The 24,954-nt window shown below is 38.5% G+C and overlaps 1 protein-coding gene across 6 annotated transcripts in view; it reads left to right on the plus strand.

The window, feature by feature from the left end:
- Nucleotides 1–24,954, plus strand: part of LOC113407045 (TSC22 domain family protein 1) — a 132,487-nt gene that overhangs the window by 48,737 nt on the left and 58,796 nt on the right. The window contains exon 1 of one of the 6 annotated variants that reach the window (XM_026654343.2): nucleotides 20,321–20,379. The exons of the other annotated variants lie outside the window; for them this stretch is intronic. Coding sequence (XP_026510128.1) covers nucleotides 20,357–20,379 — 23 coding nt within the window. The 5' untranslated portion in view covers nucleotides 20,321–20,356. Of the gene's footprint in view, nucleotides 1–20,320; nucleotides 20,380–24,954 lie in introns of those variants that run through there. 6 annotated transcript variants of the gene reach the window in all.

The raw sequence follows: 24,954 nt of genomic DNA on the forward strand, positions 1-24,954 counted from the left end.
TTCTTATGTATTGTTGGAATTGGGTATAAGAAAATCTAAGCAAATGTTCCTTGTTAACAGTGGTAGCGTTTGTATTTAACAGTTGAAAATTAGAAGATATTTTGTCAAAATAAATATCATGCTGTCAGTTATCAAATTAGATTTTGACTGTTAATGTTTCATCAAAGAGACATTTAAATTTATTTGAAGGGCTCTTCTGCTTGCTTGATTTTCAGTAGTACCTTATGTTGATAAACTCAAATATATAATGTGTATTAATTAAATAGCCGATTCTTGGTGTGGGAAAGCTCTATTGAGCATTTGCTGCGTAGTGGCAGGAAGCATAATTCAAGAGCATAGTTTAAATGGCTTATTTTGAAAAGTCCGGTACTTTCCTCATGGAATCATAAAAGGATCTGGAAAAAATTGGTTCATTCACCACCCACTCTAGGATGGTTCTTTACAATACTTATTATTGATAAACACATTTGCTAGAATTGTGCCAGAAATGGGAGGGTGAGAAATAGGATGCAAGGCTTAGTGTCTGGAAATCTTAGCTCTTTGTACTAAGGGCTTATACTATTCCTACATTTACAGTAATTTTCTAATGGATATGTACAACATACACTAATGAAGAGGATAATATGGAAATAAAGCTAAGTTGGGAACTAAATAAATGGTAAGTAATGTAAACATTATGAACCTCAGAAAATAGACATGTAGTTGTTTGTTGGAGTTCCCGTGGCTGTCGATTCAGGAAAGCATACCTGTCCAGAAAAGCACTTCAGTGGAGTTTAAGTACATAGTCATGTTCTAGTACATGCTTAGGAACTTTCCTGAACAGGGATGATAAGAATTGGCTGTGCTACCTACTAGAGAACAGTAACAGGACACAATCTGGAGACATACTGGATTTTGGGTATCTGTGTTGACTGAGTTACAAAGGATGATTGTGACAGTTCCTGGGGGTGCTCAGCATTGTGAGGCATCTCGCTACCACCTACCTTTACAGGAGGAAACTTTGTCTGTGCCTGCCAGGGGTCAGCTTCTTGACTCCTCCACCAGCCATGGGTAACACAAGCACTCCCCTCTCAGCCTATACAGGCTTTGCTGTCCCTCTGTAGGCAAGGAATAGGTGCACTCCATCCACCGAGCCCTCCAAGCATCTCTCTGGAGTGTCCACCCCATGTTCTGCTGGACACTCACAGAATTCAGAGCTCTGCTACTCTCAAAGCAATAGTACACAGCTTACCAGTTTAATCTCAAGATCACTGCTCCACTTAAATTTGTTTATAGAAGGGCTATCAATTAATTGCAGTTAATACATGCAATTAATGGAAAACAAACGATTAAAAAAAGTAATGATTAATTTGCATCTTAATCACACTGTTAAACAATAATAGAATACCACTTCAAATTTATTATAAATATTTTTGGATGTTTTTCTACATTTTCAAATATATTGATTTCAACTACAACACAGAATACAAAGTGTACAGTGCTCACTTTATATTTTTGATTGCAAATATTTGCGCTGTAAAAGACAAAAGATAGTATTTTTCATTTCACCTCATACAAGTACTGTAGTGCAATCTTATTATCGTGAAAGTGCAACTTACAAACATAGAAGTATTTTTTTACATAACTGCACTCAAACAAAACAATGTAAAACTTCAGAATCTACAAGTCCACTCAGTCCTACTTCTTGTTCAGCAAATTGCTAAGACAAACAAGTTCATTTACATTTATGTGGGAGAATGCTGCCCGCTTCTTATTTACAATGTCACCTGAAAGTGAGAACAGGCGTTCGCATGGCACTGTTGTAACTGGTGTTGCATGGTATTTACATGCCAGATATGCTAAATATTCAGATGCCCCTTCATGCTTCGACTTGTAGGCATAATTTTCGGCATAGATACATGACTCCTTAAATATTAACTGTATAGACATCTCACAATGGTTAGGATGACCAGTGTTTTATGGCTGTTGGTGGAGACTTCACATGCTGCACTTTGGCATATTATTACGTAACATCGGACCCAGGATATCCCTATGCACCATATGTAAACCTCCATGCACCACCTCTGTGCCCTCTGCCAGTTGGCATCAAGAGGTCCCAGGGTCACGATGAAGAGACAAAATCTGGATTGAAATGCAAAGGAGTAAACTGAGTGGAGCCAAGATCAGAGATGTGTACAAATGGAATGTTCAGTGATCTCAAGATAGTGGGTAAAGAGGGACCTTTTTTAAGGTCCGGAGAAGTACAGGAACTGAAAACGAGACACCATCAGATAATACAGAAACCCACAATTAATCTAATTTTAGTCTTGACAGAAAAATGACTTCATGTTATATGTGTGGCATGTTAGTGGTTGTAAAAATAAGCCACTAACAAAGATTTAAAATCCAGTAACTCAACGTTTTTCAGGTACTATTGTTATATCAAAATGGTTACAGAATGGGGTTTTAATACTACAAGTCTTTAAACATGTAAATCAGGTATTAAAAAAACAAAATCCTTGTGACTTGAGTATAGTGTTTTGATATTAAAAAGTTGAATTAAAACAGAAAAAAATTGCATCTAGATAGTTCATTGTGATGATAAAACCAGAAATTGAAAGTTACAAATTTGTACAACTTAAATTCATACATTTAATTTCTGTGATTTTAAAATAAGTTGTCTTTCAAAATTAAGTAGTTGTGAAAATATGGTTTTGTAGCAGAAAGGAATAATGGTACAAGATTTACTTGTGTATATAAACAAAGGACAGATAAACAATTCCATGCGTCAAGTTGTTTTTTGAATTTGTTAATAAAAATTGATTATTTACATGCTGTTGTGAGGCTACATTATCTCATGAAGTTAAGGCCTACTACAGCATTGGGAAGACCTTGCTGTTTTTATTGTGGATTGTTAACTTTGTTTTTCATGAACCATCCCTCCCCAAAAGTAGGTACCTAGGATTCCAAAAAGTTTTTTACATTTTCAGAGTAGTATGGACTACTGCGTTGTAGATTTTGGCAAATACAGCAATGTGTATAATTTTGTGTAAGGTTAATCTTAATCAAATACCTGCAAAACACCTGTGACTCTGGTTTGTCCACTGCTATATTATTTAGGTCAATGCAGTATTTTCCTTCGTCACAGAATATGTTGAGCAGAATTCCATGTATTGTCATCCTTTTAGTTAGTTATGTACTGGCAGTGATGAGATCTTTTGCCAGGATATACTTCATTTCCACCTGTATAAATCCCAAGATTTTTATTTTTAATTATTTCTATTAAATTTTGTGCAGAATGAGTTCATCCTTGCTCACACTCACTCTGGAGACTGTTCACTACCAGGGTGGTTTAAAATCAGATTTTATTAGATCAGATTTTTATATTTAAATTGCATTTTTTAAATACAGGTTTCTTTTTTTAAAAAAATATACCTATTTACAATTGATAACCTATATTAAGACCTAAACTCTAATCTATTAAAATATTTTAAGTTAAATACAAAAAATGAAACCACTGAACTGGTGGAAGTCACTGACTAAGCGTTTGGAACAAGTTTGTTGAAGTGCTAGCCCAGCTTTTGACAGCAGTAGCCTCTTTTGCAGGTGCAGAGAGAATATTTTCCTTATTTCAGTTTATTCAGCTATTTCAGTTCAATGACTAGTTCATTCAAAATTAAGAAAAAAATTGGGAGATGTAAAAAGCAGCAAAGCTTGTTTTCCTCTTCCATGAACAAAAACAGAATGAGATCTATTTTTTCTAAAATCTAAAAGGACATGGTGACCAGGAACAATCAATATTCACTGACTAGATAATACTTCCTTTGTATAACGTTAGCTTTAAATAAAAAAAAATATTTTGATAACATTTTTATTAAACATTTTTTCTTACGTATCCAGAACATTTAAGGTAGCATTAATATTTGGAAAGAAATTGAAAATGCTATTTTTGTGCATTTGTAATTGTTTGAATTTCCATCCAAATAAAGCTTGATGCAAATTGCAAGTGTAAAAAAAAAAAAAAATCTAGTAAATAAGTGCATCATTCCCCTTCATTCTAACAAAAAGATAAAAATTAAGAATCTGAATAAATGTAAGTTAAGCTCTATAATTGCTTAAACAAAAGTATAGAGTGATAGTGTATCATCCTGGCTAGCAAAAAGAAGCGCCAAACTTAGTGTAAAGGCTATAATTAGTTGGAAATCAACCTGTTTTAATTGTTACCATCCCATGAGACTCTACTTTTCTTTAGGAAAAGAATTAAAGTACAAATACAAAACATGATTTAAATCAACGCTGCCTGTTTGCTGATTTAAATTGTGATTAAAATTGGTGATTTAAGTCATTGATTGAAATCAGTCTACCCTGTTCACTCCCATCATTCTTATAGCGATACACTAGTCATGTCACTTTAGTACCAATCAAAACATCTTTCTAATTAGCTGAGGGGTAGCTTAAGAAGCACTTCTGCAACCTTTACCCTAGTGCTAAACGAGCTAACTACACAGTAATACTGTATTTATTCAGGGAGTGAAAAACTGGGAAATTCAGGAATTAAGTTTTCCTGGTATCAAATCCCAAATTGCTGCCCAGAAATATAAATTACTTGGGAGTCTTAAGATGTCTGAAATGGTGTCACTAAGACCAGGAATCAAACCAGAGTTTCCTATATGGCAGTGTAGAGCACCACCTGCAGGCTGCCATGCAGGTCAGAGTAGATGTCTTACTGACCATAACCAGGAAAGCAACCTCTGGCAATCTCTGATGTTTTGTTTTTAAATTGTGGACTCTGATTGCAGAGTGCTGGTGGTGGTGATGATGATGATAGGATGCGAGAGTCAGCTAGTTTCCCATTCCTCATGATCTTATAATTTGTTGCATTTTAAGCTGCCTCCTGTCTCTCACAAGAAGCCCATTGTGTATTCAGATAGTTTTGAACTGAGCCAGATTTTGAATCGCCATTTACCTTTAAACAAAACAGTGTCTGGCTGGTATTGTAGTTATGCTACCTTGTGTTATCCTGAACTGCCCACATGTTTTTTGTCTCTCTCGATGTTCCTGTTGTTTGTCAGTATCTGTTTGTCAGTATCTGCTTCGCTGGGTGAACCACTGCACTTTATAAATAATTCATCTTTTTTCTTTGTCTTCACTACCCAAATACCAAAGTATTACCCAAGAATGCTGCTGCTTTGCAGACTATCAATATTTGTTTTATATGCACATATGCATCTATACCTATGCTTGGGTATGTATCTATACAAAGAGAAAATAGATAAATGAAGTAAAAACTTGAAATCCAAGCCACAAATATCTACGGGTTGGATTATGATGCTCCTGCTTATGCTGGGTAGCACCTTACTCGGTGAATAGTCTAATTGTTTTTGTGGGCATCCAGTGATCTTTGAAACCTGTCTCCTGAAAAATGTGATATGGGATGGACTGGACTAGACCACCTCAACACAAGCCTTCTGCCAGAACAGCCTTCTTGCTGATTTGTTAAGGACCCTCCTGTGCTCTAGATATGTCCAAATATAAGAGAACTAAAAGGTCTACAAAGTTCCTATGCCTCCTCTCAAATTAATTCCTGGATGGTAAGCATGTCTCTTTCCCTTACAAAGTCCCCTTGAAATCTCCCAACTTAAATGACTCAGGAAAATTCACCTGTTCCAATATGATCCGTGACTAATCTACTTTTCCCTGGCCTTCAAGAATTCATGGTCCCAGGCTGCTTACAATAAAATACAAGAAAAGCAATTACCTTCCTCATCGAGATGCAGTTCACTATTTTCACTATGAATGGGTCTACACATGCAGAGTGCAAAACCATTCTGAGCTAATCTTCAAGTTTAGGATTGACAGCCCTTTTGTGTGTGTGGTTTTTTTTTAATGGGGGGCTCTCTGAGCTCTGGTCAAGTGTAGGTAGTCTCTTGGTCTATCCAAGGCCGTGATCAAGTGTCTTGATGTTTTTGGTCTTTTGGCCTTGAGATGAAAACCTTGTCTTTGCTTCTGGGACCTTGAAGTGAAAAAATTCTCTAAGTTATATCTGATTTGGGCCATAGCTGCTACTGCATTACAAATTTATAAATAACAATAACCAGGTTTATAAAGTATAACAAGGCAAAGTATTTTCATTGCCCTCCTCCCCCATTGACTTGTCATTCCTAGTTCTCAATCAGAGATGGAATATGTTCCTCCAAATCCTGATGCCAGTACCTGACATAGGGTCAATCACACAAGGAATTTATATTTAAAAGCAAAACCAAAAAACCCGTAACTCTGTTTCTTTACCTATTTGAAAAAAAGACCTCCAAGGAGGTAAACAGAGATTTAAGTACCACCAACCAGATAGTGTAAACTATATATTTGTTTCCCTAAAAAATAAACCCCAGCCCCCCACTTATCAGAAACCTAGGGCTATCACAACTGAACAAATTTTGGGAAAAGTTATAATAAATAAAAGGAACACTTAAGTCAGTATTTTTGTTTCTTTTGCTACTGGTGAAGATATTTTTCACTTCTAATCGGCGCTTTCCCTCTTGTAGCATAGTTTCTGTTCTCCATCTCTGCCTTTGCATGGTGCCCTTGTTTCTTGTGCTTAGTTTACTGCTCGTGGGTTTATGACTGCAACAGCGAGATTTTAGTTAACTATCCAATGTCTACTAAGTATCTATTTTACCATATACAATATTAATCACAGCTTCAACTTTGAAGTGTATGTGTACTAGACTATCAGTGAATGAAAAATGTTCTCAGGAGGAGGAGCTGATGCTGGAATTTTTAGCATTACATTGTAGCTTGATTTTATACTTTAAAGAGAGGCCCATCCAAGACAGCATTTTAACAAGTGACAGCATGCAAATGTGGATATAGTGGTATTATGTGTATACTTTAATAGCACTTAAATATTGGCTGTACTATTTTAGTTTTCGCATCATGATACTGTTGTACTTGGTGCGTGAAATATGTGCATTTGTTGAGGGGGAATGTGTGTGCGAGAAGTAGTAAATTTAAGCTATGATAGACTCCTGGGAAGTGCCTTTTTTTTTAAAGTACTAGATGCTTTTTTATATTTAAAATAAACAAAATAAAAATACATTATGGTCTGAGTTTTGTAGATGATTAAGTATTGGTCCATAATAACCATTACATCCTGCCCATGTCTGGCCAAACTTTTTCCCCATAAAACCTGAACAACCTCTAACACAGGCATGTAGTTGTAGCGGATATTTTCACACCACAGTTGTCTTGGATCACCTCAAACATTCTTAAGTGTCAGTGATATCCACATCACTTGAAGTGTATTGCTGGAAATTGAGCCACTGATCCTGAAAACACTTCTGTGCGCATATGTAACTTTCCTCATGTGACTAATCTCAAAGTCTATGAATGGGGTTACGCATTTGACCTGTTTGCAGGATTAGGGTATGAGGATGGGCTTTTTTTTTTTTTTTTAAACCATTAAGTGAAAGGACATTTAATGCAAGGGGATATTGTTTTCTACAACTTTGAAAATTTTGTTCCATCTGGGGGTATTCAGAATGTGTGGTTTAAATTGGTTTGCTATAAAGTTGTCTTTCAGTAACTTCTTACATTTAAACTACTGTACCCTGTACATGTTGGAGCCTCCATTTTTTTTATAGCTGTTATTTGAAAGATGTCATTTACAAGGCTTAGCCACCAGCCAGAGTTCTAATGACCTTGCTGCTGGCTTCGTTTCCATCAAACACAATGTCTGATTATTAAACAGCATTAGTGCTTTAAAATCACTGTTCCCAACCTTTCAAAATATTTCAAAGTAGTTTAACCAGTTTTTAATGTTCCAGCAGTAATGTGTTCTTTTTTTCTTTTTTTTCTTGCCACTGCAAGGAGCCATGACCTATTAGAACTGCTGTATGCTTCCTTTGCCACTAGATACTGCTGTTAGAGGGTGAAGATGGCAAAAAGCTTCTTCCTGTTTTAGTTTTCTTTCACTCCGCGTGGATGCCCCAGCCCTGAAAGGGCAGTGAAGTTTAACTACAGTGCACAGGCTGACCAACTGGGCATCAAGTAACATAACTATTTCATTTTTAATACACTTGGACACCGATTTGGTGGTCATTGATTTGTAGAATGAGAAAGTTACGATGGCATTTTTATAGTATATATTTAAGATGATATGCAGAGACATTTGGACTACATAAACAATGTTTTTTTAGCATCTTCACTTAAGCATTTCTTTGTTTTTCTTGCTTTATATCTATTTTGAATAGCTTTGCAAAATTGTCAAAAAAAAAAAAAAAAAAATTCCACCAAATCTGCTTGCATTGCCCATGGTTACTATGATGCTGCTGAAAAACCTATTTTACTAATTAGTTTTTTTCAAAAAAAAATACGCCCTGGATGAGCGAGCAAATATAATTTTGCAAGTGTGGTTTAGAACAAATGTTTGCAATTACAAGGGGCTTTCACTTGTAGAAATCTTAGTATTTGTGTGTGTTACATAATCAAAGAAAAAGCATATGCTTTAGAAGCAGGGTTTTCTTTACAAAGGAGCTGAGTTGCCACCTCATGCTGTGTAATCCTCAGTCAGTGTCTGGGCCTACTGATTTTTGAAGTAAAGTATAGCTCAGCATGATTTAAAGGTGGCAGAACCAGTCCTCTAAGAAACTGCAAAGGAGATCTTGCTACTATAACTCACAATATAATTGTTCAGTTGCTGATAGTTTTTCTATGTCATTGGTTTTCTACCTGTGGTCCGTGGATCCTGGGGGTCTGCAAACTCTCAAGATTTTCAAAGGGGACTGCACCTCCATTTGAAATGTTTTAGGGGTCTGCAAATGAAAAAAAGGTTGAAAGCCACTGTTCTATATCTCCAGTCTGTTTCAAACTGATTATTTAAGGGCCAGCAATGTGCTTGGTTTGTAAAAGCGCCCCAAAAGTTCTTCTTTTTATTTAAGATGCTGCACAGGATTTCTTGAAATTTCCTGTTTACAAACATGAGATCACAATTGCCAGAGGGACTTGTTTGATTCTATACCAAGTCAGCTGAATTATTTATAAAGCATCAGTTTAATATTCCTGTCTAGTTGTGGGTGGATATGCCTCTATTTGGTGATTCCTGAGACTGTGCTGAAGGATTTCCATAAAGGGGTCCCTCCATTATCTAATGAAGAAATTCAGAAGTTTAACAAACTTGTCATTACTCTTGTGGGTCCCTGTCTTCCCGTGCACAGGAATATATCAAACCTCTTGGTCTTGTGTGGCAGTAGGAGAAGGGTATGTTATTACAGAAAAGCCTTTTAAGATTTCTTCTGGTTACCTCTCTGGCACTTGAGTTTTTGTGGACAAAAGGCTATGGTTATGATGGACTAATGGGTACCAGCTATGCTGTCCAGGCATGATTAAATACGTGGGTTATCTTGACTTGTACTGTGCCTTGGCTTGTAAGATGAAATGAAATGGAAGAGTTTGGTAACTGTAGTTATTCATAGAGACCATTTATTATATATTGGTATTACGGTAGTGATAGAAACCCCTGGCAAGCTGGGTTCCCATTGTGCACTCATAATGTTTCCTGTCCCAAAGAGCTTACAGTCTTAGGCCTCAATACTGCAAAAGCTTTTGCGTGTGTTTAACTTTGTGAGTAGTCCAAATGAAGTTAATATGCCCTTATGGACAATCAATAATAAACTGCCTGTACGGCAAGCTGCAACAGGTGGGTGAGACATAGGAGAGGAAGGGAGGTTGGAGGAATATGACATGATCAGGTTTTACATACACTAAAATGCACGTGATGGAACAGATTCTGGTTAATAGCTGTGAATAAACTGAGGAGTGACAGACCGTTCCTGCACTTGAAATGACTCCGCAGTTTTGATGTGGAGAAAAAAAAGTGACAGAATCAATAATAATGGCAATTGTAGCACTCAGCCCAGAATGTTACTTAACCTTCCAGGATTGCCAGGATGCTTAGTCCCACACACTGTTCCTTGTCACTCTCAAATCACGAGGACTCTTCTAGGGAACTTTCTTCTTCAGTATTATGCCTTACCTTTAAGGCATGCATCAGCTCCCAGGAGTTTATTGAAAACCGCAGTAAAAACTATTGCCAATTTGATCTGCCTTTGTATTTCAGCCTTGCAGATAACAAGGGGCCTCTGAACTTCAGAGTTAGTTTATTTCACTTAAGCCATTAATTTGGAAATCTGAATGTGAGTATATTTATTCAGATAAATTTTGTAGAAAGCTGGTATGACTCTCCCTGCATTTGTTTACCAAACAGAGTAACCTAAATAGCTGTTTTTCCTTACTGATGACTTTTTAGTGTGTTCCAGTGCCTTCTCAACTTTCATTCCTCCTTCCCCCCCCTTTTTGTGTGGAGGGATGCTATTCAGTTTCCATCATTCCAGATTTATAGATTGAAGTCCCAGAAAGAAGTTTATTGCATGCAGATGCACTTGCGCTGTGTGTCTATATTTTGTGTGTGTGTGTGTCTCTGTCCACTAATCTGGGACTATCCCACCCAGATAATAATTTTTAGTGGCACTAATACAAAGTTAAATTCCCCTCTATATTTCTGCAAGTTGGGGGTTAATTGTTCCTTGCTGTTGAGCTTGTTGGATTGCTATAGACTGGGAGAAAACTGCTTTATAAGCCAACTAATTGTTACAGCAAATGGTGCCAACACTACTACATCTTAAAATTGGAAGATAAGAGAAGGTCGATGTGGGAATGAAATTCTCTCTCTTCCTCCACTTGTGCACTCTCTTGTATCATTTTTACTTTTGCATAGTGCTATTTCATTTTTACCCCTAGTTTTAATTTTCCTGGACAAAAATCCTACACACAAGTTAGTTAAGAGAGAACATTAACATGACTTGATGTTAATTAACATGACTTGATAACTTTAAGTATCTGATTTATTTAAGTTAGCCGTCTCCTTTGTGATTTCATGAGTGATACCATAAAGGTTTTATGTAATTAATTTTAAAAGTCTTCTTTTTAAGAAGATCAATACAATTGAAGTTAATGACACTCTAATGCTTTCTTTAACATTTCATTCTGAGAATTTCAAAGTTGCCAGGGCAGGTGGGCAGAAACCATGTGACTAAGTTTTTAATTTGGACAGCTTTCAAAGATACCTCCCCTACTCGTATTTTTAATAAAGGTATGTACCAGGAATCATTTATCTATTGTAAGCATGATATGGGTCAGACATATATTATCTTTCATGCAGAAATTATACAGCCCTGCTGTCTAGTACCAAACACTTGATTTTCATGCTTGATGTTTTAAAGATGTTCGCATCCTCCCTGTACAGCTTTAATGTAAGCTTTTCTTAAGGTAGCAAACTATTGGTGCTTCTAAATTGAAATGCGTTTCATTTTGCTGTACTGCAGTGCAAATTAGGTGTGCTATTTTGGAGGGCCTTGCTAATGTCTACTGATGGGAAGACCCTCAATATTGTCAATTAGTGAGTGAGTGTAACACACAATATAAAGCAAGACTAATGCATCCTAAAGCATACTTAATTACATTATTTTCACAACTAAAATTAAATTTTAATTGTATTACTAATTTATAATTTATTACTAATTTGCCAGAAGCTGGGAATGAACGACAGGGCATGGATCACTTGATGATTACCCGTTCTGTTCATTCCCTCTGAGGCACTGGCCACTATCGGAAGACAGGATACTGGGCTAGATGGACCTTTGGTCTGACCCGGTAGGGCCATTCTTATGTTCTATAGTATACTAGTAAGTGTATTAAAGGTCTTGTCTTGTAATTTATGTATGTGACTGTGTAATGTGAGAGGTTCAATTGCTTTTTACCATTAAATCTTCAAGATGAACTGCCAGCTTTTGTAGGTGTAGCTTAATGTAGTTTTGCTCCTTCCAGGCCCCCTCTATCTTTCTGTTGTGATCTTTATCTGAAGAGTTACTTACTGGTAAGTTTAGGGCCAACTTTGAATTCTGCCAGTATATGTTCAGCTATACGTCATAAACAGTTGTACAACCGTTTTACATTTTAAGAAATAAAAAACTAGCCTCTTCCTTCTCCTAGTGGTGACTTTTACATTGCAGTTCGCTGGCTTACTCTGTCTGGGACTTGTCTACTCTGAAAGCTTAGAATCTAACATAATGGCACGTTACAGGGTTTGAGAAATTGGACCAAATTCATAATTTTTTTTGTAATGGCGTTAAACCAAAGATGAATTTGACATGAAAGTCTTCTGATGTCATTACATGTCAACACTAGAAGCGTCCTAGCAGTTCAGTCCATGTGCCCCTGGACTGATACTAATGATAAATGCTGTGCTTCCCTTCTTCTTTTCTTGTCTCTGTGTTGGCATTCTCTTGTTTTTTTTTTTTTTATTATGTTGTCTTTTATATTAAAATCCAGCAGTCTAGTCTGCATGGGTGGGCCATGTACTAAGTAGGTTCTGATTTATTTATTTATTTTGCCAGGAGGAAACCAAACATTACTCATAAGCACTTAATGGTAGGAGCTGTATCTTCATGTGTCTGTGCAGTACCTAGCCTAATAAGGCTTCAATCAAGATTGGGATCTCTAGAGATTTTACAGGTTCTTAGTTAAAAAGACACTGAAAGAGTAATAGTTTGAATGTCGTTTCAGTTTTTAAGCATGAACTTTTTATTCCATTTAATTTCAGTGTAAGGTGACCATAATTTTTTAAGACTTGAAAACCAGGACACACTGCTGCTTCGTCCCTGGCCTCTTCCCTTTACTATATCTGGCCTGAGTACTTGCTTATGCTCACACCCTTCCATTCAAAATAAAACTAAATAATTACATACTTATTAAATACAAGATATACAAACCTAAATGTTTATTTTAACCCTCATCTCTTAAAACCATGACAACCTTATACCATCTTTGGATACCCCTTTCCCACTTAGGGTACCTACTGGTTTACACCCCGCTCCCCCCCCCCCCGAATTGTTCATAATATTAACTTTGCAAACTAATTGAAACTTCTTCTGTTGTCTTCAGTACAGAAACACTGTTTCCCAATTTAAGCAAATGTACAGGGGCAGCACTAACCAGTTGATGCTCCAATGTGACATACTTAAATTGTTTCAATCTTTTTTGTGTGGTTTCCATTCAGAACATCAGTTGATTTTTGTGATGCACTTGTGTCCCTGTGGGTTTTGTTAAGCTCTGGGCCATACTAGTGATGTCACAGCTTGCATAATAATAAGTATAGATCAAAAGGAAAATGTTGACAGAGACTTAAAGGGGAAAGATCAAAGAAAATAAGGCAAATAAATCATTACTTTGGATATGTATGGTATAAACCAGGGATCAGCAACCTTTGGCACATGGTCTGTCAGAGATATGCGCTGATGGGCAGGGATGGTTTGTTTACCTGCAGTTTCCGCAGGTTCAGCCTATCACGGCTCCCACTGGCCGTGGTTCACTGTTTCAGGCCAATGGGGGCTGCGGGAAGCAGAATGGGACGAGGGATGTGCTGGCTGCCACTTCCCGCATCCCCATTGGCCTGGAACGGCAAACCGCAGCCAGTGGGAGCTGCAATCAGCTGAACCTGCGGACGCTGCAGGTAAACAAGCATACCAATTGCTAAGAGATGCTAAAATTACCCACTCCTGTTTTGACCTGACATACTTAACAATGATCTGTGAGCTCTTCCTGCTGCTGTGCAGCAAGCATATCCCTGCTCACATCATTCATCTGTGATCATGCTGTTGCCCAGAGACGTGTTGCATCTAAAAAGCTATGCAGTCTCCTTCCTGCTCATTTGACCTCTCCATGGCTGTGAGTGACAGGGTTTCAGTTAATCACTGGCATGATGAGCACACAACTTGTACATTTTGTCAGATGCTGCTGTTCAAAACCATTGATAGCTCAGCTGTTAAGGTTTTGCTCCCTGTCACAACCAGTCGTCTCACTTTCAGTGGGGCAGACCAGTTGTGCTCCCTTATTCAGCAGGCCTGGCCAGTTTACTTCTCTCCAGAATGTGAATTGTTGCATCATAAGGGAATGAGACCGTTTAATGCAAACGAAACTGGGGGAACATGGGTTAAGAGCATAATTGTGGCACAGTTAGTTACCAGGCAAGGCTATGATGCTGGGACAGGAACTAATATAATTTGGAAACATCAATGGGGTTTGTTTTAAAGTTCTTCCTTTTATCAAATCCACTTCCTGACTCTGCTTTTACAAGTTCAAATTGATAGACAAGCAAGCACCCCCTAGTTATCCAGACTGCTGGCGAGAGTTGGGGGAGCTGGTATGCAGAGGGGATATGGAGGAAAGATCAGCTTTTTGGTTCCAAGCATATCAGGAACACTGCCTCAGTCCCTATTGTGTGTTCATATTCCTCTTCCACTTCCTGGGTGACCCCATTTTCAGTGCATGCACAGCTCTGTACCTTAGGGGCTATTGCAGCAACTAGTCAGCAAAAGAGAGTTTCTTCCCATTTTCTAGGTATGAAATTGTGAAAGGGCTGCGGTGGCTTTTTTAGCTTAGCCTCCTTCTTCGAGTAGTGTCCCTGTGGTGCTCCACTGTAGGTGTATCTGCCCCTTTGCCTCTAAATGGAGATTTTAGGTAGCAGTGTCCGTTCAGCCTGCACATGCGCGCTCCCTCCCTCATGGTCTGCTTCAAGGCTATCTAGCTCTGTGCAGGCGACCCCGACCCCCACCCCCATCTTTGATCTCGAACAGTGAGGTGACAGACGTGTTGCTGCACAGCCAAAAGTTGATCACTCAGTGTACTTAACTACAAAAATGGAAACGATTCCAAGTTTGGTGTAATTCTAAGCAACCAGACCCAACCTTCTCTTTTCTCCCTCTGATTTTAGACTACATTTTAGACCTCAAGAGGTCAAAACTGTCGCTCAGCTCCCTTAATCTTGCGGCCATAATGGCTTTCCACCATCATGTAGACAGAAACTTGGTGTTCGCTCATCCACTGATGTGTGGATTCCTTAAGGGCATTGGGAATCTCTTCCCGCATGTGATACCACCCCTCCAACCTGGGATCTTAACCTAGTTCTCAGAGCTTTGACTAGATCTCCCTTTGAGCCCAGGGCAACTTGCTCTCTTACATCTGTCTATGAAGACAGCATTTCTAATTGCAATCACTTTAGCTAGGTGCATAGGAAAAATAGCAGCTCTAATGGCCCACCTACCATACACAATCTTTTCTAAAGACAAAGTAACTCTGAGGCCGCATACCAACTTTCTACATAAAGTTGCCTCCACTTTCCATATGAATCAACAGATCCATCTACCTGTTTTTCCCCCAAACCACATTGTGACAACAGGGAGGAGATTATGCATATGCTAGATGTTAGAAGAGTACTAACCTGCTTAGGCAGGATTAAGGGATTCAGGAAGTCTTCTAAACTCTTCCTTTAGTTTGCAGAAAGATTAAAGGCTCCGCAATAGCCTCTCAAAGACTATCCAAATGGGTCACTGATATCAAAGGTGAAACCTGGTCTCTCTTTCTGGAATTCATACGCTCTCCATGAGGTCAATTTCTGCCTTCCTTAAAGATGTCCCTATCTTGGAAATCTGCAGAGCAGTGACTGGGGCATCTGTCCACGCTTTCGCAGAATATTGTGCAATCACTGGAGATTCGGACTCCCACGTCATCTTTGGCTCCACAGTACTCTGTAGTAGCAGACTCCACTCTGAAGCCCCATCCTTCTATGTGGGATACTGCTGTAAAGTCACCTACAGTGAAGCACTTGCAGGGACACTACTCAAAGAAGAAGTTATTCACCTTGTGCAGTAACAATGGTTCTTTGAGATGTGTCCCCTTATGGGTGCTCCACAACCTGCCCTCTACTTTGGAGTTCTCCATAAGGGGCTCAGCAGTAGAGAAGGAACTGAGGGGCATTTGCCAGTGCAGTGCTAGATAGCCTCGAGGCAGAACACAAGGGAGGGAGAGCGCATGTCCAGGCTGAACGGACACTGCTACTTAAAATCTTCAATTAGAAGCGCGGGGCAAAGATATGCCTACAGTGGAGCACCCATAGGGAGACAATGAGTTCCTTCCTCTTATTCCTCAAAGCTGTGTGATTGAAACTCTAGGTGGGTGGGTGATGGTTGAATCTTCCCAGAGGTCCCATACTTTGCATTCACTCAAAACACTACTAGTGAATGAGCTAATTTTTCTGCCTATATATTATTAAGGGTTCTTTTAAGAATATGAAGCCAATTTTAGTACTAAAGCATTCTCTGGTATCTGTGGTAAATTCACTTATTGAATATAACAAAGTATTTTGCTGACTTAGATATACTGTACAATGCAGATACTGCACCATAAATAGTTAGTTAGTTTAGCAATTTCATTAAAAGTCGTGAGTGCTTTATGAAGCAAATGTAATGTGAGAGAGTCAACAAACTGAGCGGTCATTTTTTGTTACTTATGTTTCCAGTTAACTGTTCCAAAACCCTTAGTGGAGTCAGACAAGGCCAAGTGTCGGATTTAACAATAGTGATCATTTTTAAACTGGCTTTTGCATATGTAAACATAACTCCAAGTGCTGCTTTATACTCTAAATCTTTCAAATAAAAAAAAAAGTGTCTCCTTACAGTAGAACCCGTACATATACAGAACTATAAGAGTAGTCCAGGATGGAGAACACAGGCAAATTACCAATGGACCAAGTTTTGACTAGTGAAGTTGGGTGCCTCAGTTTTTGGATACTCAGCCTGACATATTAAAGAAGCATGAGTTTCTGTGAGTGGGTGGGTGGATCCCCAGCTCTTAAAAAAATCAGACCCCTTTAAGGTGTCTCAGATTGAGCACCCAAAAATTTGAGAAGTCCTAAATCACTAGTCACTTTTGAAAATACTGGCCTGAGTTCTCAACTGTATTATGCCAATTAAATGTCAGGAGAAAAGATTAACATACTGATAAGTGGATTGCTTTATTAAGTACTCTACAATAGTGGCATAATCCAAAAATAATGAAATTCAAGAAATGATGGATGTTGTGGCATGTATAGATCCTGAAGTCATCCACTGCCACAGTTTTCAGCTTTTATTTTGAACAGAACTTGTGACTTCCTCATTACATGGTCAGTAAAATCAAAAAGGATCAGTTTATCATGCTTACTAGCATCAGAAGTTTCATGTGGCAGGCACCCACTGTGGCATGTTTCTGACAGTGTATTGTGGCATTCATTTAGTATTGTGCAAAAGTGCAATGTTTCAGAGTACATCTAGCATATCTTTTCAGGTTCTAGTTTTACCAGTCTTACTCCTGTGAGGTTCTCTTTCACCTTGAATGACCGGTAGAAACAATCAAATTTTTAATGTCTTCAATCATTGGGACCTCTCGGCTACTCTGCTTTAGCAAGTAGAAGTTGTAAAGCATGGTTAATGTACAATATTTGCCAGCTTAAAAGTTTCAATGGAATTTCACAAAAAATAATACAGTTCTCCACAACAGTTTCTATATGTTTAAACTGCTCCATAGAGGTACTTCATGTGGGTCAGATGGCATAAAGGAGTGTTCTCAAGGAAGCTGAATAGGGGAACTCCCTAACGCCCCCAGGATAAGAAAAGGTGGGAACCTAATTGCCAGAAGTAAGGGAGTGATATTGCTGCTTTCTATATGGTTATTTCTGGAACCTAAGTTGTTGTTGCAAGATTGTTTTAGGCTATGTATACACTACAGCTTATATCAGTATAATTAAGTCAATGGGAGAGCTTTCTCCCATTGTCTTAAGTCTGGTCTACACTGGGGCGGTGGGGGGTGGGGAGGGAATGATCCAAGTTACGCAACTTCAGCTATGTGAATAACGTAGCTGAATTCGACGTACTTAGATCTACTCACTGCAGTGAGTCGACTGCTGACGCTCCTCCGTCGACTCCACCTGCGCCTCTCGCTCCGGTGGAGTACCGGAGTCGACGGGAGAGTGCTCGGCGGTGGATTTATCGCGTCTTCACTAGACACGATAAATTGACCCCTGCTGGATCGATTGCTGCGCGTCGATCCTGAGGGTAATGTAGACAAGTCCTTAGTGTCTTCACTAGCAGTGCTACAACAGTGCAGCTGCATCAGTGCAGCTGTGCTGCTAAGCTCTATATTGAAGCCATAGGGCCTACAAGACAGTCTAAAACAGTGGTTCCCAAACTGGGGTTCGTGAACCCCTGGGGGTTCGCGAAATGTTACAGGGGGTTCTCAGGAAAAAATTCCCTAATGGCGGACAGAACTGTCCCTAGGGATCTTGGGCAGCACAGGGCCAGCAGCCCAGAGCCCCTGGACTTCCAAGAGCTAAGCATCTCAAAGCAAGCCTATCTATCACACTGAGGAGATTTAAACTTCAAGACTCCTTATAAGAAATGGAAAGGGAGGTGAATATTTTTTGATATTTTTAAAATTAAATAGGCAGCTAGTATTGTTTTTTAAATTATTATGAAGAACAAGTTTAAGCTTTGTTGTAACGTGTGTTGTTTGCCTGGACTGCTCAAGACCTGAAAGATTGTGTAGGAGGAACTCTTTGAGTTGGCTTCTTAAATACCTTCATGCTGTTTCACATCTGATACTCCTTGATGAAACATAGGAGCCTTGTCTTATAACAGGCTTATTCAAAGTGATACAGGCTATGAAAGTGAGATCTTGGAAGAGTGTTGCCATTTTCATAATATAATAAAAAAAACTGTAATGATTAATAATAATAATGAATAGTGTGTAATAAAGTGTCTCATAAAAACAAATTTTATATTACTAAGATCACGGCTTTTATAATTTATATTCAGATAAAGGAGAAAATCCCTGGAAATATTCATTTTTTAGGAGGGGGTTCACGAGACTTGACATTTTAGCGAAAGGGGTTCAAAGGTTCTTAAAGTTTGGGAACCACTGGTCTAAAACGAAGGCTGCCTGGACTAGAAGAATGTCGTGTGAAAACTTGATAACGAGAGTAATCAGTTAAGGTGGGCTATAGAATAGTTATAGTTAGTATGGCAACACCCGTTTTTTCATGTCCTGTGTGTGTGTGTATATATATCTTCCTACTGTATTTTCCACTGCATGCATCCGATGAAGTGGGTTTTAGCCCACGAAAGCTTATGCTCAAATACATTTGTTAGTCTCTAAGGTGCCACAAGTACTCCTCGTTCTTTTTGCTGACAACAAGAGAGTAAATCATAAATTAGTTTCAACAGAGGAATACGTTGGAAATCATATTTCTGAAGAGACAGCAAGCGAGTTACAGGCCTCTAAGACACAGGATGCAAAAGAGTTCTTGCTCAAGTTGCATTTCATGTATTTCAGACATGATGAAGAGAGGGATGTGACGCTTCGGTTTGAGAATTCTCTTCCTTCCAGTTCTTAAGATAGTTGCAGGATGTTTGCCTTGAACTTGGTGGGACACCATCTACTGTAAATGAGACAGCTATGGAATTCAAAGGAAGTGTAAACCTGTGTCTTCATGAAAATGATTTGGATCTTTGAGGGCCCAAGGAGATCTGATATATGAAGTAGCAAGCTGGTTGATTAATTTTAACATCTTGATTGTTTGTTGCTAGTGATCTTGACAGGGTCGTGTATAAATACGGACTATTTATTCCTTGCCTTCACTTGCTTTTGGATGTGTGGTACCTTCTCACATTATTGTGCTTTTCTTCTCCCCCATCTCTCCCCCCCCCCCCCCCCCCCCCCCCCCCGACTTGTCAGGCAGGTGATTTATGAAGTGACATGTTTAGTCCTAGTAACTGAACACAATGGCTCCATGGTAGATTTAAGACTTAGTTGATTTGAAGGTGTATGATATGATTTTTCAAAGGCAGAGTACGGCAGCATTTTAATCATGCTATAATGCAAGGAAATGCACAAATGGAGAAAGTATAAAAACTTCTTAAAATTAGAAATGGGTTCCTTATATGCTTAACTGATCACTTACTTTCAATACACAACATCAGATATTAGAACATTCTTCTGAAATATTTTCTATTCACAGTTGCACAAAAATAATTGCCCCTTTACTTATTAACATATACACCTTCCAAAGCTAACAATTTTTTCCCTTTCTCTGTTGCCTAGAAATATTTTAACTAAATTAGTAGATCCAAACACCTATTTTCTACTGATTTTGAGACAAAGATGTTAATATTTCCAAATGATGAATTTGGTATTCATCAAATTTTGTTTAAACTCACTGCAAAAAGTAATTATAGGTAGCCTAACCTGTATTTCTTAAATCCTTGTTCTTAAGGACTTGAAGCAAAAATGTTTCCTGTTCGGTTGGGGCCTGATCCACCTCCCCATGAAGCCCTTCCATTGTCTTCAGTGAGAGGTGTTCATGATAATCTCTGATTTATATTGGCTAGTCAGTAATGCATCCTCTTGTCACATGAGCTGTGAGATATAACTTGAATATGAGATATCTTAAAAAATGAGTTGTCCTCTAAATTTCAGGTATGGATAGCTTAATTTTTAGGTGTGATTTTTATGTTACAGCATTACTTGTCTGTGTATGTTTTGTGGTTTTGCCTTTTCAACTTCATAAGAAATTAATCAAAAAATTGTTAAAGGAAAATCCCAATGATTAGTTATGTTTTTATCCATTTTCCATTATACGGTAAAATACTGATAAATATTATAGAATGTATATCTGAGACTAGTTAATTGAATAATTGTGTGTGAGGCAGAATCTCAATAAGAACAGAATTTTTAAACCTGATTTTAAAACCGTATACTTTCAATATTTCAAGTCAGTGAATAGAGATACTGATCTCTCTTTTAGTCGAGAACACCCCTAACATCTGTGATAAATAATTCCTAGTTAGGGATTCAATTTGATAAAAATATGACTGAAAGAATCAGTGGTCAACTCCTTCAACTTTTGTGTGCAGACATGTTTTTTAAAGCAGACCCTTTATTGAAGCAAACATGACTTCAAAAACTTTAAATGTTTAACTCTTTCACATTAGATAGTATGGAAATAATGGCTTTCATTTTGTGTTCAAATGGAAATCTTTTTCCTGGTTAATGTCTCTCTGCAAATACTTTATCTTTAAAACTGGAAGAAATCATTTGATTTCAGACAGTGTGATTTTTGTGATGAGGTGATGTAAGAGCCTCATACTTTCCATCTTAATGTCAAGCAATAATACTTCATTGTAAATACAGCCCCTCTAGTGTCATTGTTGAACTATAAAATGAGCTGTGAAATTTGTTGTTTCCAGATGAGCTTGAAACAATGAGAACTTATGCACTTCCTTAGTGAGTGTCTTGGAAAATAAATTACACTGCCACTGGGTAAAAAGGATATTTCAAATGTATTTGAGCAGTTTAGAACCTAAAATTTCATGCACATGAGTTTATAAGACAACTTATCTGTACCATACATTCTAGACACGATTAATAACTGCTTCTTGGAGCAGTCAATCCTGGAACCCACAAAGGAAGAAGCAATTATTGATTTACTCCTAAGTGGAGCACAGGATCTGGTCCCAGAGGTGAATAGAAGCTGAATCACGCAGTAATAGTGACGATAATAATTAAATTTAACATCCGTGTGTGTGTGAGAGAGAGAGTGTGGAGATACCCAAGAAGCTCACCACAATAGCATTTAATGTCAGAAAAGGGAACTATACAAAAATGGGGGAGCTAGTTAAACAGAAATTAAAAGGTACAGTCCCAAAAGTGAAATGCCTACAAGCTGTATGGAAACTTTTTAGAAACACCATAATAGAGTCTCAAATTAAATGTACACCCCAAATTAAAAAAAAATGTAGTAAGAGGACCAAAATAGTGCCACCATGGCTAAACAACAAAGTAAAAGAAGTGGTTAGAGATGAAAAGGCATCCTTTAAAAATTGGAAGATCAATCCTACTGAGGAAAATAGAAAGGAGCATAAACTCTGGCAAGTCATGTGTAAAAGTAAAATTAGGTAGGCCAAAAAAGAATTTGAAGAGCAATTAGCCCAAGACTCAAAAACTAACAGCAAAAAATTTTTTAAATACATCAGAAGCAGGAAGCCTGCCAAACAATGAGTGGGGCCACTGTGAATGGTCAAGGTGCTAAAGGAGCACTCAAGGAGGACAAGGCTGTTGCAGAGAAGCTAAATGAATTATTTGCATCCCTCTTCACTGCAGAGGATGAGAAGGAGGTTCCCACACCTGAGCCATTCTTTTTAGGTGACAAATCTGAGGAATTGTCTCAGGTGAGGTGTAAATAGAGGAGGGTTAGGAACAAACTGATAAACTCAACAGAAATAAGTCACCGGGGCCAGATGGGATTCACCCAAGAGTTCTGAAGGAACTCAAATATGAAATTGGAGAGCTACTAACTGTGGTATGTATCCTCACTTAAATCAGCTTCTGCACCAGATGACTGAGGATAGCTAATGTGACACCAATTTTTAGAAAACACTCCCGAGTCAATTGTGGCAACTACAGGCCTATAAGCCTGACTTTAGTACCAGTCAAACTGATTGAAACTATAGTAAAGAACAGAATTATCAGACAAATGTATGAACATGATTTGTTGGGAAAGAGTCAACATGGCTTTTGTAAAAGGCAATCATGCCTCACCAATTTATTAGAATTCTTTGAGGGTATCAACAAGCCATGTCGACAAGGGTGATCCAGTGGATATAGGTGCTTCACCAAAGGCTGTTAAGCAAAGTAGGGAATCATGGGATAAGAGGGAAGGTTCTCTCATGGATCAGTAACTGATTAAAAGATAGAAAACAAAGGGTAGGAATAAATGGTCAGTTTTCAGGCACCAATTTTGTGATTTCCCTGGGGGTGCTGGACCCTTGCTCCGCTCCAGGCCCCGCTCCACCCCATTAAGCCCCCACTTCTTCTTGCCCTTGCTCCACCCCCACCCTGCCTCTTCCTGCCCCTGTTCCGCTCCCTCCCCCACCTCTTCCTGCCCCTGTTCGTCGCGCTCCCACCTAGCACCTTCTGCATGCCACTGAACAACTGATCACGGCTGCTGGGAGGGAGGAGGAGGAGCTGATCGGTGGGGTCTGCTAGTGGGTGGGAGGCGCTGGGGGTGGGGGAGGAGCAGATCCGCACATCTGCCAGTGGGTGTCTAGCAACCACTATTTTTTTTTCTGTGGGTGCTACAGCCCTGGAGCGTCCACGGAGTCTGTGCCTATGCCTCCAAGGATCTGTACTGGGACCAGTGCTGTTCAGCATATTCATAAATAATCAGGAAAAAGGTAAACAGTAAGGTGGCAAAATTTGCAGACAATACAAAATTACTCCAGATAGTTAAGTCCAAAGCAGAGTTACAAAGGGATTCACAAAACTGGGTAACTGGGCAACAAAATGGCAGATGAAATTCAATGTTGATAAATGCAAAGTAATGCACGTGGCAAACATAATCCCAACTATACATATAAAATGATGGAGTCTAAATTAGCTGATCTTGGAGTCGTGGATAATTCTCTGAAAACATCCACTCAATATGCATTTGTTAGCTTTTTTGATTACCATGTTAGGAACCATTAGGAAAGGGATAGATAATAAGCAGGAAACCTAGAAATCTGTTTTTCACAGGAAAACACAGAATTTGTGTTTTTACAGAGACTCTTTAGTTTATATTTTGTGAAAAAATAAAAACCTATATTAACTAACAACTAAATTTTACTAAAAGTACCAGTGTCTCTTATTCAGTATGCGCAACCTCCCCCTCTTGTGGTTGATTTTTGAATGCGCTTTAAATCTATGTACAGTGGAACCGCGTTTTATCTGATCCTCCATTATCTGGCTCTGACAATGGCAGGGCACAGGCGGCAGTTAGCAGTGGGTAGCCGGGGCTCCAGCAGCTAGTGGTTCAGTTAATACGGAGAGCCGGATAGTGGAGGCACAGATAAACAGAGTTTTCCTGTATATCAATAAAACATTGTGTTCAACTGATACCCATGTATTCGGTAGCTAGGGAAACTAATATTCAGCATTTCATTTTCATTATGGAAAAATGGATTTTTATTTGGGGGTGGAAAATCAGGATCCCTGATGAGAAGACAGAAAATATAATGCCACTGTATAAATCCATGGTACTCCCACACCTTGAATACTGCATGCAGTTCTGGTCACCCCATCTCAAAGAAGATATATTAGAATTGAAAAAGATACAAAGAAGGGCAACAAAAATGATTAGGGATATGGAACAGCTTTCATATGAGGAGAGATTAAAAAGACTGGGACATTTCAGCTTGGAAAAAGAGATGACTAAGGGGGGGATATGATTGAGGTCTGTGAAAGCATGACTGGTGTGGAGAAAATGAATAAGGAAGTGTTATTTACTCCTTCTCATAACACAAGAACTAGGGGTCACCCAATGAAATTAATAGGCAGCAGGTTTAAAACAAACAAAAGGAAGTATTTCTTAACACAACACAATCAGTTTGTGGAACCTGTTGCCAGGGGTGTTGTGAAGGCCAAGACTATAACCGGATTCAAAAAAATAACTAAATAAATTCATGGAGGATAGGTCCTGGGTGTCCCTAGCCTCTGTTTGCCAGAAGCTGAGAATGAGCGAGAGGGGATGGATCACTCGAGGATTGCCTATTCTGTTCATTTCTTCGGAAGCACCTGGGCATTGGACCCTGTTGAAAGATAGGCTACTGGGCTACATGGGACCATTGGTCTGACCCAGTGTAGCCACTCTTATGTTCTTATGTACTAGAAAATGTACCAGTTTGACTAAATCAGTTTGAAAATGGGTCTTCTTAAACCAGTGCAAATTACTAATGTGGACACACTTAAACCAGTTGAGCCCTTGTTTACTTACCTCAGTTTAGATTAATATAAGCAATGATTTAATCAATCTAAGTATGTCTATATTAGGCATTTGCAGTAGTTTAACTAAATCAAGTTTTTAATTTAATTAATCTGATGAACTTTTGTACTATAGAGAAGACTTACACTTTTAAATTACATTTGGGCTTTACCTTCTGTAAGTGGACTGTAAGTGAGCATGCACCTTTTTTTAGCATTAGGTTCCCAAATAACAAAATGGATAAATTAAGCTTA

This window comes from Terrapene carolina, unplaced genomic scaffold (assembly GCF_002925995.2).
Source record: "Terrapene carolina triunguis isolate 2854851 unplaced genomic scaffold, T_m_triunguis-2.0 Scaffold18, whole genome shotgun sequence".
In the NCBI taxonomy this organism is placed as follows: Eukaryota; Metazoa; Chordata; order Testudines; family Emydidae; genus Terrapene; species Terrapene triunguis.